The 16,013-nt window shown below is 53.2% G+C and overlaps 1 protein-coding gene across 1 annotated transcript in view; it reads right to left on the bottom strand.

The window, feature by feature from the left end:
- PTPN23 (protein tyrosine phosphatase non-receptor type 23) overlaps window positions 1-13,713 on the bottom strand; it is a 39,954-nt gene extending 26,241 nt beyond the window's left edge. The window contains exons 1-2 of the mRNA XM_074946474.1: window positions 13,531-13,713; window positions 1,072-1,146 (exon numbers count right to left, since the gene is read on the bottom strand). Coding sequence (XP_074802575.1) covers window positions 1,072-1,146; window positions 13,531-13,614 — 159 coding nt within the window. The 5' untranslated portion in view covers window positions 13,615-13,713. The remainder of the gene's footprint in view (window positions 1-1,071; window positions 1,147-13,530) is intronic.
- Window positions 13,714-16,013: the final 2,300 nt, after the last annotated feature.

The raw sequence follows: 16,013 nt of genomic DNA, 5'->3' as shown, positions 1-16,013 counted from the left end.
TCGACTCCAGAGGGGGCCAGCAGTGACCACTGTTGGTTGTGCCGGGCGGCCCTGCAAACCCCAGGGCCACAGAGGGTGGGAGCATCTCTACTCTGCCGGCCAGGAGCCCTGCCCAGCCCTCCTGTTCCCACCATCATTTACCTGCCTCTCCTTCAGCCCTGCCTACGATGTGCCTGACAGGGGCATCATGGGGGTGGGGGCACGGAGGGGCCTTGTTGCAATTCCCCACTGCAGGGGTAGCCCTCCCACTGCCCCTCCCCCCGAGATCTCCTCTATGAGGCCACTTGCCTTCACAGAAGGAACCAGCCTCCCTGCCCCCATTAAGGAACCTCCTCTCCCCCCAATCTCGTGAGACCCCTAGCGCTGACCTTTGTGCTGCCAGGGCCCAACCACAGTAACTGCAGGGGCTGTTCAAGGAGCTGGGGTCTAAGTAGCTCTAGGGGGGCCTCAAACGCCTTCCCCACCGGAGGGGTCTAAAATCCCAAGGGGCTGCTGCTGTGTGTGAGGAGTTGTGAGGGTCCCAACGGACCGGTGTCCACAGCACTGAACACCCCCCTCCCCACAAACGGCACTGACAGGTCCCCTTGTTCACACTGACTCCAGCACCGAGCAGGCCACGGAGCACAAACAGAACCAATCCCCCGACCCCGCCGCGGGCACACTGGCAGGGGGCGCGGGAGGCGAGCACCCCTGCTGCTGCCCATGCAGCGGGAGGGCTGTAGGCTCCGGGGCTGGGGCTCCCTCACCTGTATTCAGTCCACACTGTGCCTGGTCCCCTCCCAGCAAGGCAGTGGAGGTTTCACATATAGAAAGCTTCCCCTGGAGGGTCCCGGGTGCGGGAACAGACACCAGCACACACACAATAGAACCATGGGCTCTACCTCGTGGACTGTGGCCAGGAGATCAGGAGTTCCTGGCTCAGCCACTGGCCTGCCCTTGGGCAAGTCACTTTCCCTGCCAGCCTTTGTCAGCCCCAGCTTGACGGTGTGCTCTGGGCAGGGACTGTCTCCCTATGTGACTGCCCCGCCTCGTAGCACCGTTACACACTGCACAGCGCCAGCGCACACTTACCTGCCGGAGCAGTTCAAGTTTCTTCAGCTCTTCATTGTAGCTCTCGGGATTCTCGCCATAGTTCTTCAGAACAAACTGGAGGGAGAAAAACTAATCAGAGCTTGTGTCTAGGACTGCTGCGTAGAGGAGAAATCGAACACCACTCCCCGGAGCAGAGCTGCCCGGGCATTGCCGGAGAAGCCAGGCAGCAAGAGGGGCAGCAGAAGCCCCAAGAAAGAGCTCTGCACGAAGGGCAGCAGGGACACTCGGGGTTGGGCTTTCGGGGTGTTGCACAGGCCAGGCTGTTTCTGTCTTTGCTGAGGGAGAGGAGCTCAGAGCAGGAGAACGAAAGCCCCCCTGCAAGGCCAGGAACGTGTCACCAGTTCCCTGTGCTGCCCCCACACAGCCAGTCAGCCAACAGCACATGGCAGCCACCTCCACTTTGAAGGAGCCCATGTATTTCCTCAGACAGCGGGTGCCCCTATTTCCCCGCAGCCTACAAGCCAGAGCCAGGCCTTTTGCAGAAGGAGCTCTGCAGCCTGAGCTCAGCTGGCCACCCCCAGCCCTGGTCAGACACCCCTCAGCCCACAGAAGTCAATGGAGTTTCGGACCCAGCCTGCAGACTTGTTCCCTCCTGTGGCAAAGGCTTAGCAGGGACCATGGCTGATCTTTGACTTAAGCAGCCATATTCAGCGTGAGCGGCCAAGGAGAGCATGCTGCCAACGTGAATCTGCAGCAATCAGCCACCACTGCCCAGGTGACAGGCCTGCTCAAGCAGCAACACATGCCGCATCTTCACTTGTCCAGCAAGGGGCTGGACAGGGGAAAGGTTTCGGCACAGCTTCTTGTCCAGTGGGCTGCCAACCTTTCATCTCACAGATTTGCCATGGCTACTGGAAGCTGCACATTTGAGCCAGGCTCCCAGATACCCTGTTAAGTGTCCTGTACTTAAGACAGGCCCACATGTAACTATCAAACTTTGCACGCTCCTCCAGCTCCCTTCTATGACTCAGCTTTCCCGTTACATTCCCCTTCTCCCCTCCCCACCATGGTAGAGTCTTTGGAAACATCAGTCTAGGTCAGATGGCAAGATCCTCAGGGCTGGGACCTTGTCTCTGATGTGCCTGTAAAGTACCATGCACTGTGCAAATCAAAACCGATCCTGGCTCTCTTCTCCACGGGGCCCAGTAAAGCATCCCCACCCCCCATGTCTGATGGCGCTCATTCTCTGATTTCCCCCCCGAGCAGCCAGGCTTGGATTGTTCCTTCCTGTGCAGCCTCCAGTGCTTTACCCAGCCCAAGCTTAAATAACGAATGCCTTTCCTCAGCTTTCAGCCCCAACACCGCTCAGCTCTGAAATGCAGCTACCTCTGGGATGACCTTTGCACTGGCTGGGGATCTCTGAGAGCTCAGAGCCTTCATTAAGCCCCACAACCCTGCTACCCCCTCTGCGTGCTGAGCTTCCCCATGTAACAGGGGAGTGGCTTGCCCAAAGCCCCATGACAGGTCAGAGCCACAAATAGACTCCCTGTGCCCTGGCTTCTAGTCCCCTATGCCGGGCACTAGACTGGACTCCAGTGGAGTCCTCCTCTGCCCAGGCCAGGCAGCTGTGTGCTCGTAGCTCCGAAGGGTCTAGCTCGCTGCTCTAGTCACAGTGTCACGTCTGTGTGACACAGTCAGCATTGTTACGTTCTGTGGGGCCCGGACAGCCAGCCCCGTCCTGTGCGTGAGCCGTGCTGGTCTTCAACCAGCTGCTCCAGCTGCAGGAGTGCAATGCACGCCCCTAATGACCCCGAGGTCAGTTTTAAGCCCTGGGGTTAGGTTGAATTTAGCCGCATTAGGTCGATTTTAAGATGAATGCGTCTCCACAACCAACCCCGTTCCGTCGACCTAAAGGGCTCTTAAAATCGACTTCTGTACTCCTCCCCGGCGAGGGGAGTAGCGCTAAAATCAACCTTGCTGGGTCGAATTTGGGGTAGCGCAGAGCTCTGTACAATCCCTGTACAGAGCCCTGTACAATCAGGGCAAATAAAGGAGGGCAAAGGATTCTGAGAGTAATGCCCAAGGGAAGAGGGCCCAGCCATGCCCAGCTGGCAGCAAACCAGCTGGAGAAAGACTGTCCTTGTCCAGTGTTAGCGAGACTGAGGCTGGTGATTGCAGACACGTACTACCCTTGACTGAAGGGACACAGCTCCACACTGGCAAGAAATCAAGCTGCCTGCTGTGGTTTGGGGGAAGGGACTGACACCAGCTAGAGATCTGTGAGGGTCCAACTGTCTTGGCAAACCTAGGGTCCGAATGAACAACACACAGGGGCACTAAGTGAGAGAGGTCAATGGCTCTCTGGAGGGGAACTGAAAATTCGGCAGCCTTCCCAGACTCTGGAGGGGAGAAAGGATTTCTGAGAGAGACAGAGCAGCCTGAAAAACCAGCGTGGAACACAACGTACCTGGCAATACCCCGCACACTTACCCAGTCCCTAGGATCCTAGAGGGCTTTCACAAACACCTAAGCTGCACACCCTCCCAGGGTGGGCAAGTCAATTACATTGCACAGACCCAGAGGATGAGCAGCTTGCCCCAAAGCCACACAACAGAGGCAGGAATAGACAGCAGGAGTCCAATGCCCAGTGGCCCTACGATAACCATTATATTACACTGTCTCCTGTGACATCTGGTGGGATGAGTCACAGCAAAGGCTCCTAAGTATGTGCCTCAAGGTCAGCAGGATGAAGGGGAAAGCAACTAACCCCAGACTGCAGGCCGTCCCCACCCACGGGCAGAGCAGAGTTTATGGGTAGATCTAGTCAGAGTGAGAGAAACCTCTGTCCTCTAGGTCACTGGGTTCAAATCTAGCCCAGCCCAGCCATGACTCACAGCTATCATTATCCCCAGCTGCTCACTGACAGGGATGTCATGAGTTGGTCGCTTCAGTTCTTTTCTTAAGGGTGGATAAAAACAAAACAATTTATTTGAAAACAAAACAATTTTTAAATATGGGATTTTGATTTAAATTGGATATTTTGATTTTGTTATTTAAATTATCATTCATTTTTCTTTTTAAAAGTACACCTGCTTAAAATGAAATCTGAATCTAATAAAAAACATGTGAAGGCCTAAAATTATTTTTTTTTTATTTAAATGTATTGAGATTATAATTATGCTGAATCCATGAGCCTCTGTCAAAAACTGAGTTAAAGGCTGCTTTTCTAGAAGAAGAAGAACCAGGGGAAAAACTTTGAGGTCAGACTTTATAAATATGGCAGAACAGGTCAGCCTAAGTAATTTAGGAGACTCATTTTCCAGAGACTTAGCCCTGGTCTACACCAGGGGTTAGGTCGAATTTAAGCTGCATTAGGTCAGTTTTAAGCCCTGGGGTTAGGTTGAATTTAGCCGCATTAGGTCGATTTTAAAATGAATGCGTCTCCACAACCAACCCCGTTCCGTCGACCTAAAGGGCTCTTAAAATCGACTTCTGTACTCCTCCCCGGTGAGGGGAGTAGCGCTAAAATCAACCTTGCTGGGTCGAATTTGGGGTAGCGCAGACACAAATCTACGGTATTGGCCTCCGGGAGCTATCCCAGAGTGCTCCAATGTGACTGCTCTGGACAGCACTTTGAACTCCGATGCACTAGCCAGGTACGCAGGAAAAGCCCCAGGAAATTTTGAATTTCATTTCCTGTTTGGTCAGCGTGGGGAGCACAGCTGACCATGCAGTCCCCCCAGAATCGCAAACGAGCTCCAGCATGGAGTGAACGGGAGACGCTGGATCTGATTGCTGTATGGGGAGAAGAATCTGAGCAGGCCGACCTCCGATCAAAAAAAAGAAATGCAAATATATACGCCAAAATCGCACACGGCGTGGTGGAGAGAGGCTACAACAGGGACACGCAGCTGTGCCGCGTGAAAGTCAAGGAGCTCAGGCAGGCCTGCCAAAAGACAAAGGAGGCAAATGGTCGCTCCGGGTCAGAGCCCCAGACATCCCACTTCTATGATCAGCTGCATGGCATTCTAGGGGGGGACCCTACCACTACCCCACCACTGTCTGTGGACACCTGCAAGGGGGGAGTCTCACGCAACAGGGAGGAGGATTTTGTGGATGAGGAAGAGGAGGAGGAGGAGGAGCAGAATGCGCAGCAGGCAAGCGGTGAATCCGTTCTCCCCGGCAGCAGCACCTTTTCATCACCCTGGAGCCAATACCCTCCCAAGTCGGGATCCCCGACCCTGAAGCCGGAGAAGGCAGCTCTGATGAGTACACATTTGTAACTACAGTACAGGGTTTAAACGCAATAGTGTTTAATGCTTGATTTCCCCTGTAGAATTGGGATGCATTCACGGCCAGTACAGCTACTGGAAAAGTCTGTTAATGTGTCCATGGATGTAGCAGGAATCCTCCAGGGACATCTCCATGAAGCTCTCCTGAAGGTACTCTGAAAGCCTTCGCAGAAGGTTTCTGGGGAGGGCTGCCTTATTTCGTCCTCCATGGTAGGACACTTTACCACGCCAAGCCAGTAGCAAGTAGTCTGGAATCATTGCAGCACAAAGCATGGCAGCGAATGGTCCTGGGTTTTGGTCGCATTCAAGCAACATTTGGTCTGTATCTTTCTGTATCTTTATATCTTAGCCTCAGGAGAGTGATATCATTCATGGTCACCTGGTTGAAATAGGGGAATTTTTGTAAGGGAACAGTAAAAGGACCCCGTTCATGCTGGGTTGTTTGCGCTTGTCTAAAAGGGATCATTCCAGAGAACAGCCACACCACAGGGGAAGGGGTGAAGAGATCATCCCAGAGAATAGCCACGCGGTGGGGTGGGGGGAGGTGTGTGCTGCACATCCACCCAAAAACCGCAGCCCCTCCTTTTAAATGTGAAGCCCAACCAGCATTGCTTGCTCTGGGAAAAGAGGGCGCTGCAGTTTGAAACCATTCCCGCATGTTATGAAGGCGGAAGAAGCCAACCCCACGTACCAAAAGGCTTACCATGGCTGCCTAAAAACCAAATTCTGTTGCCCAGAGGTTTGTGATGTGTCACCATACCGGCAGGCGCTCAATATAAAAGGCAAAATGTGACCTCGTACCTAAAGCACACGTGCTGTCTGCTGTGAATTGCTTGATTCACTGTGACAGAGTCTCCCTTTTGTTCTCAGAAACATAGCAGCTTAAATTTTACTCTCCCTTTTTATCTCCCCCCAGGTGCAAATGTTTCTATGCTCCCCCTATCATCTCCGTCCCTGAGGTTATCGCAGATTAGAAGGCGGAAAAAAACGCACTCGCGATGACATGTTTTCCGAGCTCATGCCGTCCTCCCGCATTGATAGGGCACAACTTAATGCATGGAGCCATTCAGTGGCAGAGGCCAGGAAAGCATTAAGTGAGCGCGAAGAGCAGAGGCAGGAGGCGATGCTGAGGCTAATGGGGGAGCAAACGGACATGATGAAGCGTCTGTTGGAGCTGCAGGAAAGCCAACAAGAGCACAGACCCCCACTGCATCCACTGTATAACCGCCTGCCCTCCTCCCCAAGTTCCATAGCCTCCTCACCCAGACGCCCAAGAACGTGGGCGGGGGGAGGCTCCGGGCACCCAGCCACTCCACTCCAGAGGATGGCCCAAGCAACAGAAGGCTGTCATTCAAACAGTTTGATTTGTAGTGTGGCTACGATAAGCAGTGTGGCCTTGTCCTTCCCTCCTCCCGCCCCCAGGCTACCTTGTCAGTTATCTCTTTTTTTTTAAATTAATAAAGAAGGAATGCATGGTTTCAAAACAATAGTGACTTTATTTCCTTTGCCAGCTGTGATCGAAGGGGGGAGGGTGGTTGGCTTACACGGAATTAAAATCAACAAAGAGGACAGGTTTGCAGATAGTAGAAACACACACAACTGTCACACCGTAACCTGGCCAGTCATGAAACTGGTTTTCAAAGCCTCTCTGATGTGCAACACGCCTTGCTGTGCTCTTCTAACCGCCCTGGTGTCTGGCTGTTCAAAATCGGCCACCAGGTGATTTGCCTCAACCTCCCACCTCACCATAAACGTCTCCCCCTTACTCTCACAGATATTATGGAGCACACAGCAAGCAGCAATAACAATGGGAATGTTGGTTGCGCTGAGGTCTGACCTAGTCAGCAAACAGTGCCAGCGAGCTTTTAAACGTCCAAAGGCACATTCTACCACCATTCTGCACTTGCTCAGCCTGTAGCTGAACTGCTCCTTATTACTCTCCAGGCTGCCTGTGTACAGCTTCCTGAGCCATGGGAGTAGGCTGGGTCCCCAAGGATAACTATTGGCATTTCAACATCCCCAATGGTAATTTTCTGGTCTGGGAAGTAAGTCCCTTCTTGCAACTGCTCGAACAGCCCAGAGTGCCTAAAGATGCGAGCGTCATGCACCTTTCTCGGCCATCCCACGTTTATGTCAGTGAAACGTCCCTTGTGATCCACCAGTGCTTGCAGCACCATTGAGAAGTCCTCCTTGCGGTTTACGTACTGGTTGGCAAGGTGGTCCGGTGCCAAGATAAGGATGTGTGTTCTGTCTATCGCCCCACCAGTTAGGAAACCCCATTCCACAAAGCCATCCAGTATGACCTACACATTTCCCAGAGTCACTACCCTTGAGAGCAGAACGTTCGTGATTGCATTGGCTACTTGGATCACAGCAGTCCCCACAGTAGACTTGCCCACTCCAAACTGATTCCCGACTGACCAGTAGCAGTCAGGCATTGCAAGTTTCCACACGGCTACCACCACTCGCTTTTCAACTGTCAGGGCAGCTCTCATCTTGGTATTCCTGCGCTTCAGGGCGGGGGAAAGCAACTCAAAGTTCAAGGAAAGTGGCCTTACGAATGCGAAAGTTTCGCAGCCACTGTGAATCATCCCATACCTGCAACACTATGCGGTCCCACCAGTCTGTGCCATCACCACCTTGATATAAATCAATCCACCTCAACAGCTGTCCCCACCACAAGCAGCCCCCTCCTAACAGGTGCAGCAGAAGGCCATGGAGACTGACCGTTCTAGCGCAGGAGTGGCCAGGCAGTGCTGGAGGCCAGTAGAGCGGCCATGTGGCAACACAACACTCAGATCGCCATGCCGCATGGGAGCTGTGCTCGCTTCGTGTGGCGCTAAGTCTTCTGGGAGCACATCCCAGCATTCTTAGCACTGCAGCAAGCCAAGCCTTGCTTTGCATTTTCCCAGTGAACTATGGGAGAACTTGTCTGTCCTTTCTGGGCACAAGGGGTGGAACTGTGGGAAGGCACTGGAGGACTAAAGGCACTCAAGTGGGGCTACACCTGTATCCATACTCGTGTTAGCAGTGACGAGTTGCGCTCACTCACGTTTTAGTGTATGTCCCCCTGAGGCCACCCAACTGGAGTTAAAAGCATCGCCACATCCAAGGCCAGGATTCATGTGTGGGGATGGGATTGGAATTAGGGGCAACACTCTTGTTAGAAGTGGAGTTAATTCTGCAGTGAGGACTTGCCCTATGATCTTCCAATAAAGCTGTGCTCAAGAACACCCACAGCAGCCAGAGCACCCAGCCGCCTTAACTTGGAGAGCCACCAGGACCTGAAGGGTTACAAGCTAATGTGGTAGAGCCGGTTTGAGCACAAGCCAAAAAAGGTCTCTCTCTGAACTGATGGCTTCTGCCAATGAGCGTCAAGCTTGTCCTTAATCCAAACAAATTGCTGACTAAAAGAGACTGAATACGTAGCTGGCACCCACCCAACCAGGAGGTTTATAATCCCAGGGACTAATATAAAAGGAAAATTAAATGGAATCTCCTCTGTTAACTGCACAAGCCCAGCTCCTCCAGCCTACTTGGGGCTCTAAGTAGTAGCAAGCCAGTGTAGAGAAGAACTGGACCCAGGGCTGGAAAGCAGGTACTCACTGATTAATCAACTTCCCTAGCATTTCCCATCTACGGCTCGAGCACAGGGGTAGGCAAACTTTTTGGCAGGAGGGCCACATCGGGGTTGCAAAACGGTATGGAGGGCCAGGTAGGGAAGACTGTGCCTCCCCAAACAGCCTGGCCCCCACCCCCATCCGACCCCTCCCACTTCCCACCCCCTGACTGCCCCCCTCAGAACCCCCCACCGATCCAACACCCCCTGCTCCTTGTCCCCTGACCGTCCCCTCCCTAACTGCCCCCCCCTCCCGGGACCCCACCCCCTATCCAACCCCCTCGCTCCCTGTCATCCCCCCCAGGACCCCCCCAACCCCCCCGAGACCCCACCCGCTCCCTGTCTCCTGACCGCCTCCGCCCCATCCAACCACCCCCTGTCCCCTGACTGCCCCCGGGGACCTCCTGCCCCTTATCCAACCCTCCCCTCCACCTGCCCTTACCAGGCCGCTCAGAGCAGCAGGACAGGCTTATTGGAAAGCCTGTGAGGTGGGCGGGGCCAAGCTGCGCTGCGAGGGAGGGGAGGAAGTGGGAGAGGGGCCGGGGGCTCCAGCAGCTCAGGGGCCGGGCAGGATGGTCCCAAAGGCCATAGTTTGCTCATCTCTGCTCTAGCATGTCACAATACTCAGCTAAGCCTCTCAGCCCCATGTAAGGTGGGTATTATCCCCATTTCCCAGGTGCAGAAGGGGAGACAAAGAACTCCCCAAGGTCGCACAGCAATTTGGCAGCAGAGCAAGGACTAGAACTCAAGAGTCCTGACTCTGCTACTCAGCCACAGGAGGGCCCTCAGCAGGCCACTGAGCCTGCTTGGAGACCGTTGGATTTTAAAAAGTGCTTTTGCCAGGATTAGAACTTACTGATGTCAGACGGATGCTACCACTGCGCTCACCAGCAGCGTCTCCTAAACCTCCAGGAGTTTAAACTGAGACCTGTTATCCAACCTCCCAACCACAACCAGAAAAGGGGGAGGAATCTGAGATCCCAGATGATACACTGCAAATCCAATCTGCTTCACCACTCTAGGTAAACACAGGGAAGAAGAGAAATGCTGAAGGTAAACACCCTGAAGTTTGTCAGATTAAAAAATATCAGATTTGTTTTAAAAATAATATGCTATATCTCACTATTGCCTAGATTATTAAAACTGAAGGCACTTAAAAAAAAATGTATTTTTCACCACTTCTGCATCTCTCCGCTCAGTAATGAAATTGGATGAGTCAGTTTGTCTGATTTCTAGTTGGTTTCACTTCCTGTTTCATGTACCAACCAGCAAAATGCAGAGAAATCTGGGTTGCGAACACTGCAGGGAAATCTTTACATCTAAAGAGAAGAGTTGCACAGAAGTATTTCTATTAATATCAGGTTTTCAGGATTTGCTTTTTCAAATAAAGAATAAACTCGAGGTTTAAACATGCTGAAAGAGACAGCACTTGCTCTGACCAAGTGGTAAGAGCATCCCCTCACATGCAGCCACGCCTGCCACACAGCCATGTGATTTTAAAATGCCTTGTTTTGGAGGCCACCCTCCTCTAGGTAGGCACCTATCACCCCATCTACTGCAGCAGAAGTTATACTGATGGCTAGTCTCCTTTCCAGCACTAGCAGACAAACTGGAATGGCAAGGACTGTTTCTAACTTACTATCACTACCATGTCAGCACCCTGCAAAGCATGACTCAGCTCTCTGGACTGCATTAGAAAAAGCTGAGGAAGGCCCAACTACTTATGGTCATCCAAGATCCCATAAAAAGAAAAGGAGGACTTGTGGCACCTTAGAGACTAACAAATTTATTTGAGCATAAGCTTTCGTGAGCTACATCGTTGCATCCGATGAAGTGAGCTGTAGCTCACGAAAGCTCATGCTCAAATAAATTGGTTAGTCTCTAAGGTGCCACAAGTCCTCCTTTTCTTTTTGCGAATACAGACTAACACGGCTGCTACTCTGAAAGCTGTATAGAAGGACAGGTGCCCTTCCTCCCCAAAAAGCAACAAGAATTTTTGCACATTGTACAAAAATAATATGAATTAATACTAATCGAACATTTCTCAAACAAATCTCAAAGATGGGCAAGTATTTTCTTTTACAAAAGTTAATACAAAATGGGCAAGTATCTTACTCATTGATAGAGATAGAGGGGTCCCACGGACACAGCCCACTTGAAATCTAGTTAATTTAAGAACAAGTTAAGACAGTTTCAGACACTACCCTTGCCCCGACTCCCCAGGGCCAATTTTTGTTTTACAATCCCTTCCCCCTGGCCCTTTTTGCTGTGTGAAAGGTCAACAGAGAAATTGACCCGCACTATCAGGGAAACAATGAAACTGACCCTGAACAAACTGCTGTCAAAGTCACAGAGACCAATCTTTCAATTCTAGAAATTTTAGGCATTGTTGGTAACAATGGTAAGTAAAACATCCCCAGACAGAAGAGCAATATTTAAGCTGGTCTCTTTCTCTGTGACCTAACACAGAGGAATTCAGTGATCAAGTCTCCTATCTGCAAGTCCCTGCTTTATAACACTGCCTCTCCTTTATCATAGCACAGTATTTTACAGCAGCAAAGAGAGTTCTCAGTTAAGCTTCTAGTTTCTAAAGATGTGAGATTGAGAGTACAGCTGCCCCTTTGCTCTTTTATCTACTTTCTTAGGACTTGATTCAAACTCCCTTAAAGCCAATGGAAGCCTCCCACTGTGTTTATCATTGGCTTTAACAGACACTGGATTGTGTCCTTATTAAATAAACATTATTGAGACAATCTCAAAATGCCTAGATTAAATATGTTATTGATTACAGTGACATGGGGCAGGATGGCTCCCACTTGTCTACACTTCAAAGTTATGTTGTCATAGCTGTGTCAGTCAGGGATATGAAAACACACCACACACCCCCGTGACATAGCTCTGCCAACAAAACCTGCAGTGTAGATGCAACTATGCCAACAGAAGAGGGCTTTGTCGAGGTAGCTAATGTCGTTTGGAATGGTGATGTTCCTACACTGGCAGAAAAACTCCCGTTGGTGTAGTCTGTCTACACCCTAAAGGGCTATGCTGACACAGGCTATGTAGACACACCTATAGTTTGGACCAACTGGGCATCGAACTCTAGCAATTGAGGGTCCGTGTTATGAAATCCTCCCACAGGAGGTCTGCTCGAGCCCCTTTAGGGCACACAGCAGGAGCGACCCTGTTTTGACAGGCTTTTCCATAACCATTTGGGGCTCCCTCCTAGGGGATTTCTGCGCCTCCTACCTCCTTTAGAATCATCTCTTTGCATCACCTGGGACTTTATCCCATTTGCTGGTGGAGCAGTTCCCCTTGAAGGTCATTATGTCTCCCATTTGCCTCTCTCTGACAGTACATTTGATCTGGTTGGGGCTCTTGACCATTGATATCTGGTACTTTGGCTTTATTGAACAGGGTGGAGCTATCCCAATGAAAAGCAACTTACAAATGGGTTAAATTAATACTGCTCTCTTAGAAAGTCACTGGGTCCAGACACATGGGAATGATGGAAACTCTCTCTTCCTCATTTTAAAACCCAGGGGAAGCAAATACCCAAGACAGACAGACAATCTAGCAGGGGTACCAAACTGGGCTTTAGATCCAGATTTACCAGCATCCCATAAGGCCCTGGTGCTATCTCACTGCCAGTGAGAATTACTCCCACCAGAAATAACAAGCCATAGAACAGAGCCCACTCCAAGCTGGACTCGGCACCTTCCCAGGCCTCCTCTCACAACTGTTGTCTCTCCCAGCATGTGCAGCAATGGGGTACGCTGTGTCACCGGACGGATCCTGAGGTGCAGAGGCCAGAGGAGGGGAGAGAGAAGAGGGAGGATGTGGTGATGGGATGGGTGGGGTCCGAGGAAAGTCACGGTAAGGACATTACTTGCCATGGCCAAGTCTTGCTCACTCAGAACAAGAGATTTTTAAATCTCTCCCTCCCATGACAAAGGGTGGCTCAGTGAGACACGAGACACTTCACTCCTTTAAAACTCTCCCAGCTCTCAGCCTTGGAGCATGGAGGGGTGGGGGTACCAGCAAATGCAGCCCCACCCGCCACCTCCTCAGGAGCATCTGAGCTGAATCAGGGCTCGCAAGGGGTGCAGCTTCCAGTCACGGGGGGCTAGGGGGTAATGAGAGCCGGTGGGCCCGGAGCACTCGCTAACACGGCCAGGCCAGCCGCCCTGGGCATGGGGGGCATCTTCAGGCTGGGGGGAGGAGTGGGGAATATGGACCGATGTGTCACTGTGGGGATGGCAGGGGCAGACTCGGGACTCAGGCGCAGCCCCCCCCACACTTACCCCACAGTGACCACCCCCAGGATTATCCGCTGGAACAAGGCCCCCCCCCAGCTACAACCCCCTGCCCCCCCCGTCAACAAGTCTCGCCCTCCCCCTCTCGCCCCCCCACACCCAACGCCCCCCACACCCTCCCCCTCTCGCCCCCCCACACCCTCCCGCCCCAACCCCCCCACACACACCCAACGCCCCCCCACACCTTCCCCTCCCACCCCAACGGCCCCCACCTGCCCCTCCCCACACGTGCCCCTCCTCCCCAGTCTGGCCCCTGGGGGCTCCCCCCCCTCACCTTCTTCACGGCCGGGTTGAACCCGAACTCCCCGGCCTCCTTGAGGTCCAGCCAGATCATGGGCATGCGGGGCACGGCCTCCATCCCGGCCGCTCCACCGGCGCCGCTCCGCGCCCGGAACGCAGCAGGCCCGGAGCCTCCCGAGTCCCCGCCCCCGGCCCGCCGCGGAGCCTCACCGGAAACCGCCCTGCGGAAGCCGCCGCGGCGCCTGATGGGAAATGTAGTCCTGACGCGGACTCTCCCCCTCCCCTGCGGCTGGCGGGCGGGGCACAGGCTCCTCCCCTAGGGCCCCGCCCTCACTGCTGGGCGGGGCAGGACACAGGCTCCTCCCCTAGGGCCCCGCCCTCACTGCTGGGCGGGGCAGGGCACAGGCTCCTCCCCTAGGGACCCTCCCTTCCTGCTGGGTTTCAGGACACAGGCTCCTCCCCTGCTCCTGTGGGGCGGGCGGTACACAAGCGGGCTCCTTCCATCCCTAAGGGTGTCACTGCAGAACCCCCCCACCCCACATTCTCCGCCCCTTGCTCCCCGCCTTGCACTGCTGCATTCCTCAGTGCTGTGGCCAAGAGCCGCCTGCAGTGGGTCCAGCTAGGCTCTGGGGCCCGGCATTCAGCCAGTGCCATTCCCCTGTTAAACTGTAGCACGTCACAGCAGCGCTTGGGCTGGAGCCGGTCTCAGCGCCGAGGTCTGAAATGATCCGGGATCGGAAACGACCCCCGTAGCCTCCCACCCTGGGCTCAGACCCAGCCAAGATCAGCTGTGAGCGGAAGCTCTGCCATCGGACACATATTAGGTGTCCCGTGTGACACAAGAGCAGCGGGTCTCACACCCAATCCGAGTGGGCAGGTCTCCATGTAACAAAACTCACCGCAACTGGGAGGCCCCGGACTGAATGGGTCTGGAGACAGGGGCTCTGTCGGCCAGGCAGGCAGGCACTGCAGGGCCCAGCTGAGACACACTGGCAGGGCTCAGGGGGTATGGGAAGATCGCCCGACTACTGCCCGTGCTGTAGCAGCTCAGTGGATAACGGCGGATGTCAGACTCCAGGACTGTCCAGCTGTCTCTTTTAACCAGCGTCGAAATTCACTCAACAAGAATCACCTTTATGATAATTTCACAGACACATTTTGCATTGGAATCCAGGCCCCCATTAATCCTCCAGTAAAAAGCAACCGACAAAGAAGGACAGAGTGGGGAAAAAACCCATCACACTGCTGCTCAAATACTGGATCTGTTGCTTTCCAATAGATGCAACTGGCAAACGTGGCTGTGGTGAGGTCTGGCCCGTCTGATCCCTTGACCCATTGAGTGCAGGACATGGCACGCCCGTGGCTCACACCACCAAATGGAGAGGGTGCATAGGAAGCACCTGGGTAAAGATGGCTGGATAACATTGGGGCTGGGCCTGGGACCTGATGAGACCAGAGAGCTTCTCGCAGACTCCCCTGTACTGAACTAAAAGATCTTTGCTAAACCAAATGCATCCGATGAAGTGAGCTGTAGCTCACGAAAGCTCATGCTCAAATAAATTGGTTAGTCTCTAAGGTGCCACAAGTACTCCTTTTCTTTTTGCGAATACAGACTAACACGGCTGTTACTCTGAAACCTGATAAACTAAAGCATTTCTTTGTCTGCTGCCAATAAGCCAGGGGCTGAGAGCAGCGGGGGAAGTGGGAGGGGGTTGGAAGGACAGCTCCATTCAGCCGCTGGCCGGTAAATCGGTGTGCTCTGTGCCCTTCTGTTCCAAGCAGAGAGTCTTATCCATTAGTGAACATTCCCAGGCCAGGCCCAGCCCGGAGCCTGCAGACAGCACACACTGGTAACGGCCACATCCTCCAGACCCAGAGAGGGCTGAGCTGACACTAGAGTTCATGGGGGGCTCATGTGAAAAAAACAACTTCTCCCGATGCCCCCCACTCCTGGCTGCATGCTGTCTCCGCACCTCGATTCCCTCCCACACCAGAGCAGGTGTGACTCCAACCCAAATGCAGGGGAGACCCTATAAGTGTGGGAGGATGCCCTTGGATAGTGAGCGGTTAAGGGGGATCATCTAGCCTGGGGGTCCCAAATGTGCAGGCCCCGGGGCAGCTGCCCCTGCAAAGGAAGAGAGACAAGTGAGCAGCAGTGGAAGAAGGGGAATGTAGAAATCACCATGCTGATCCAGCTGGTCCGGTAGCCAGTCTCTGGCAGTGAATGATACCAGCTGCTTTGGAGGCAACAGCTGGGAACTCCCAGCTTGGACAGACATACAGTAAAATACCCCTGGCGGAGATCTCTTCCTATCCCCAGACTTGTGCCCTGAAGCACGGGGCCCATGATATAGAGAAAGGCCTTTTGGGAATGCTTCTACGCTCTTAACCTCCATGATATCTTGTGGCCATGAGTTCCAGTGGCTAATCCCAGCTTTAACTGTGACACCTATTGATTGCTTTGTGTCCCCTTGAGCTTCTAGCAGGAGAGGATCAAGCTGTCCTGACTGACCAGCT

The sequence above is a fragment of the Natator depressus genome, chromosome 2, assembly GCF_965152275.1.
Source record: "Natator depressus isolate rNatDep1 chromosome 2, rNatDep2.hap1, whole genome shotgun sequence".
Lineage (NCBI taxonomy): Eukaryota > Metazoa > Chordata > Testudines > Cheloniidae > Natator > Natator depressus.
Note: the sequence above shows the minus strand (reverse complement) of the source record. Positions and strands in the feature narration are given on the sequence as shown.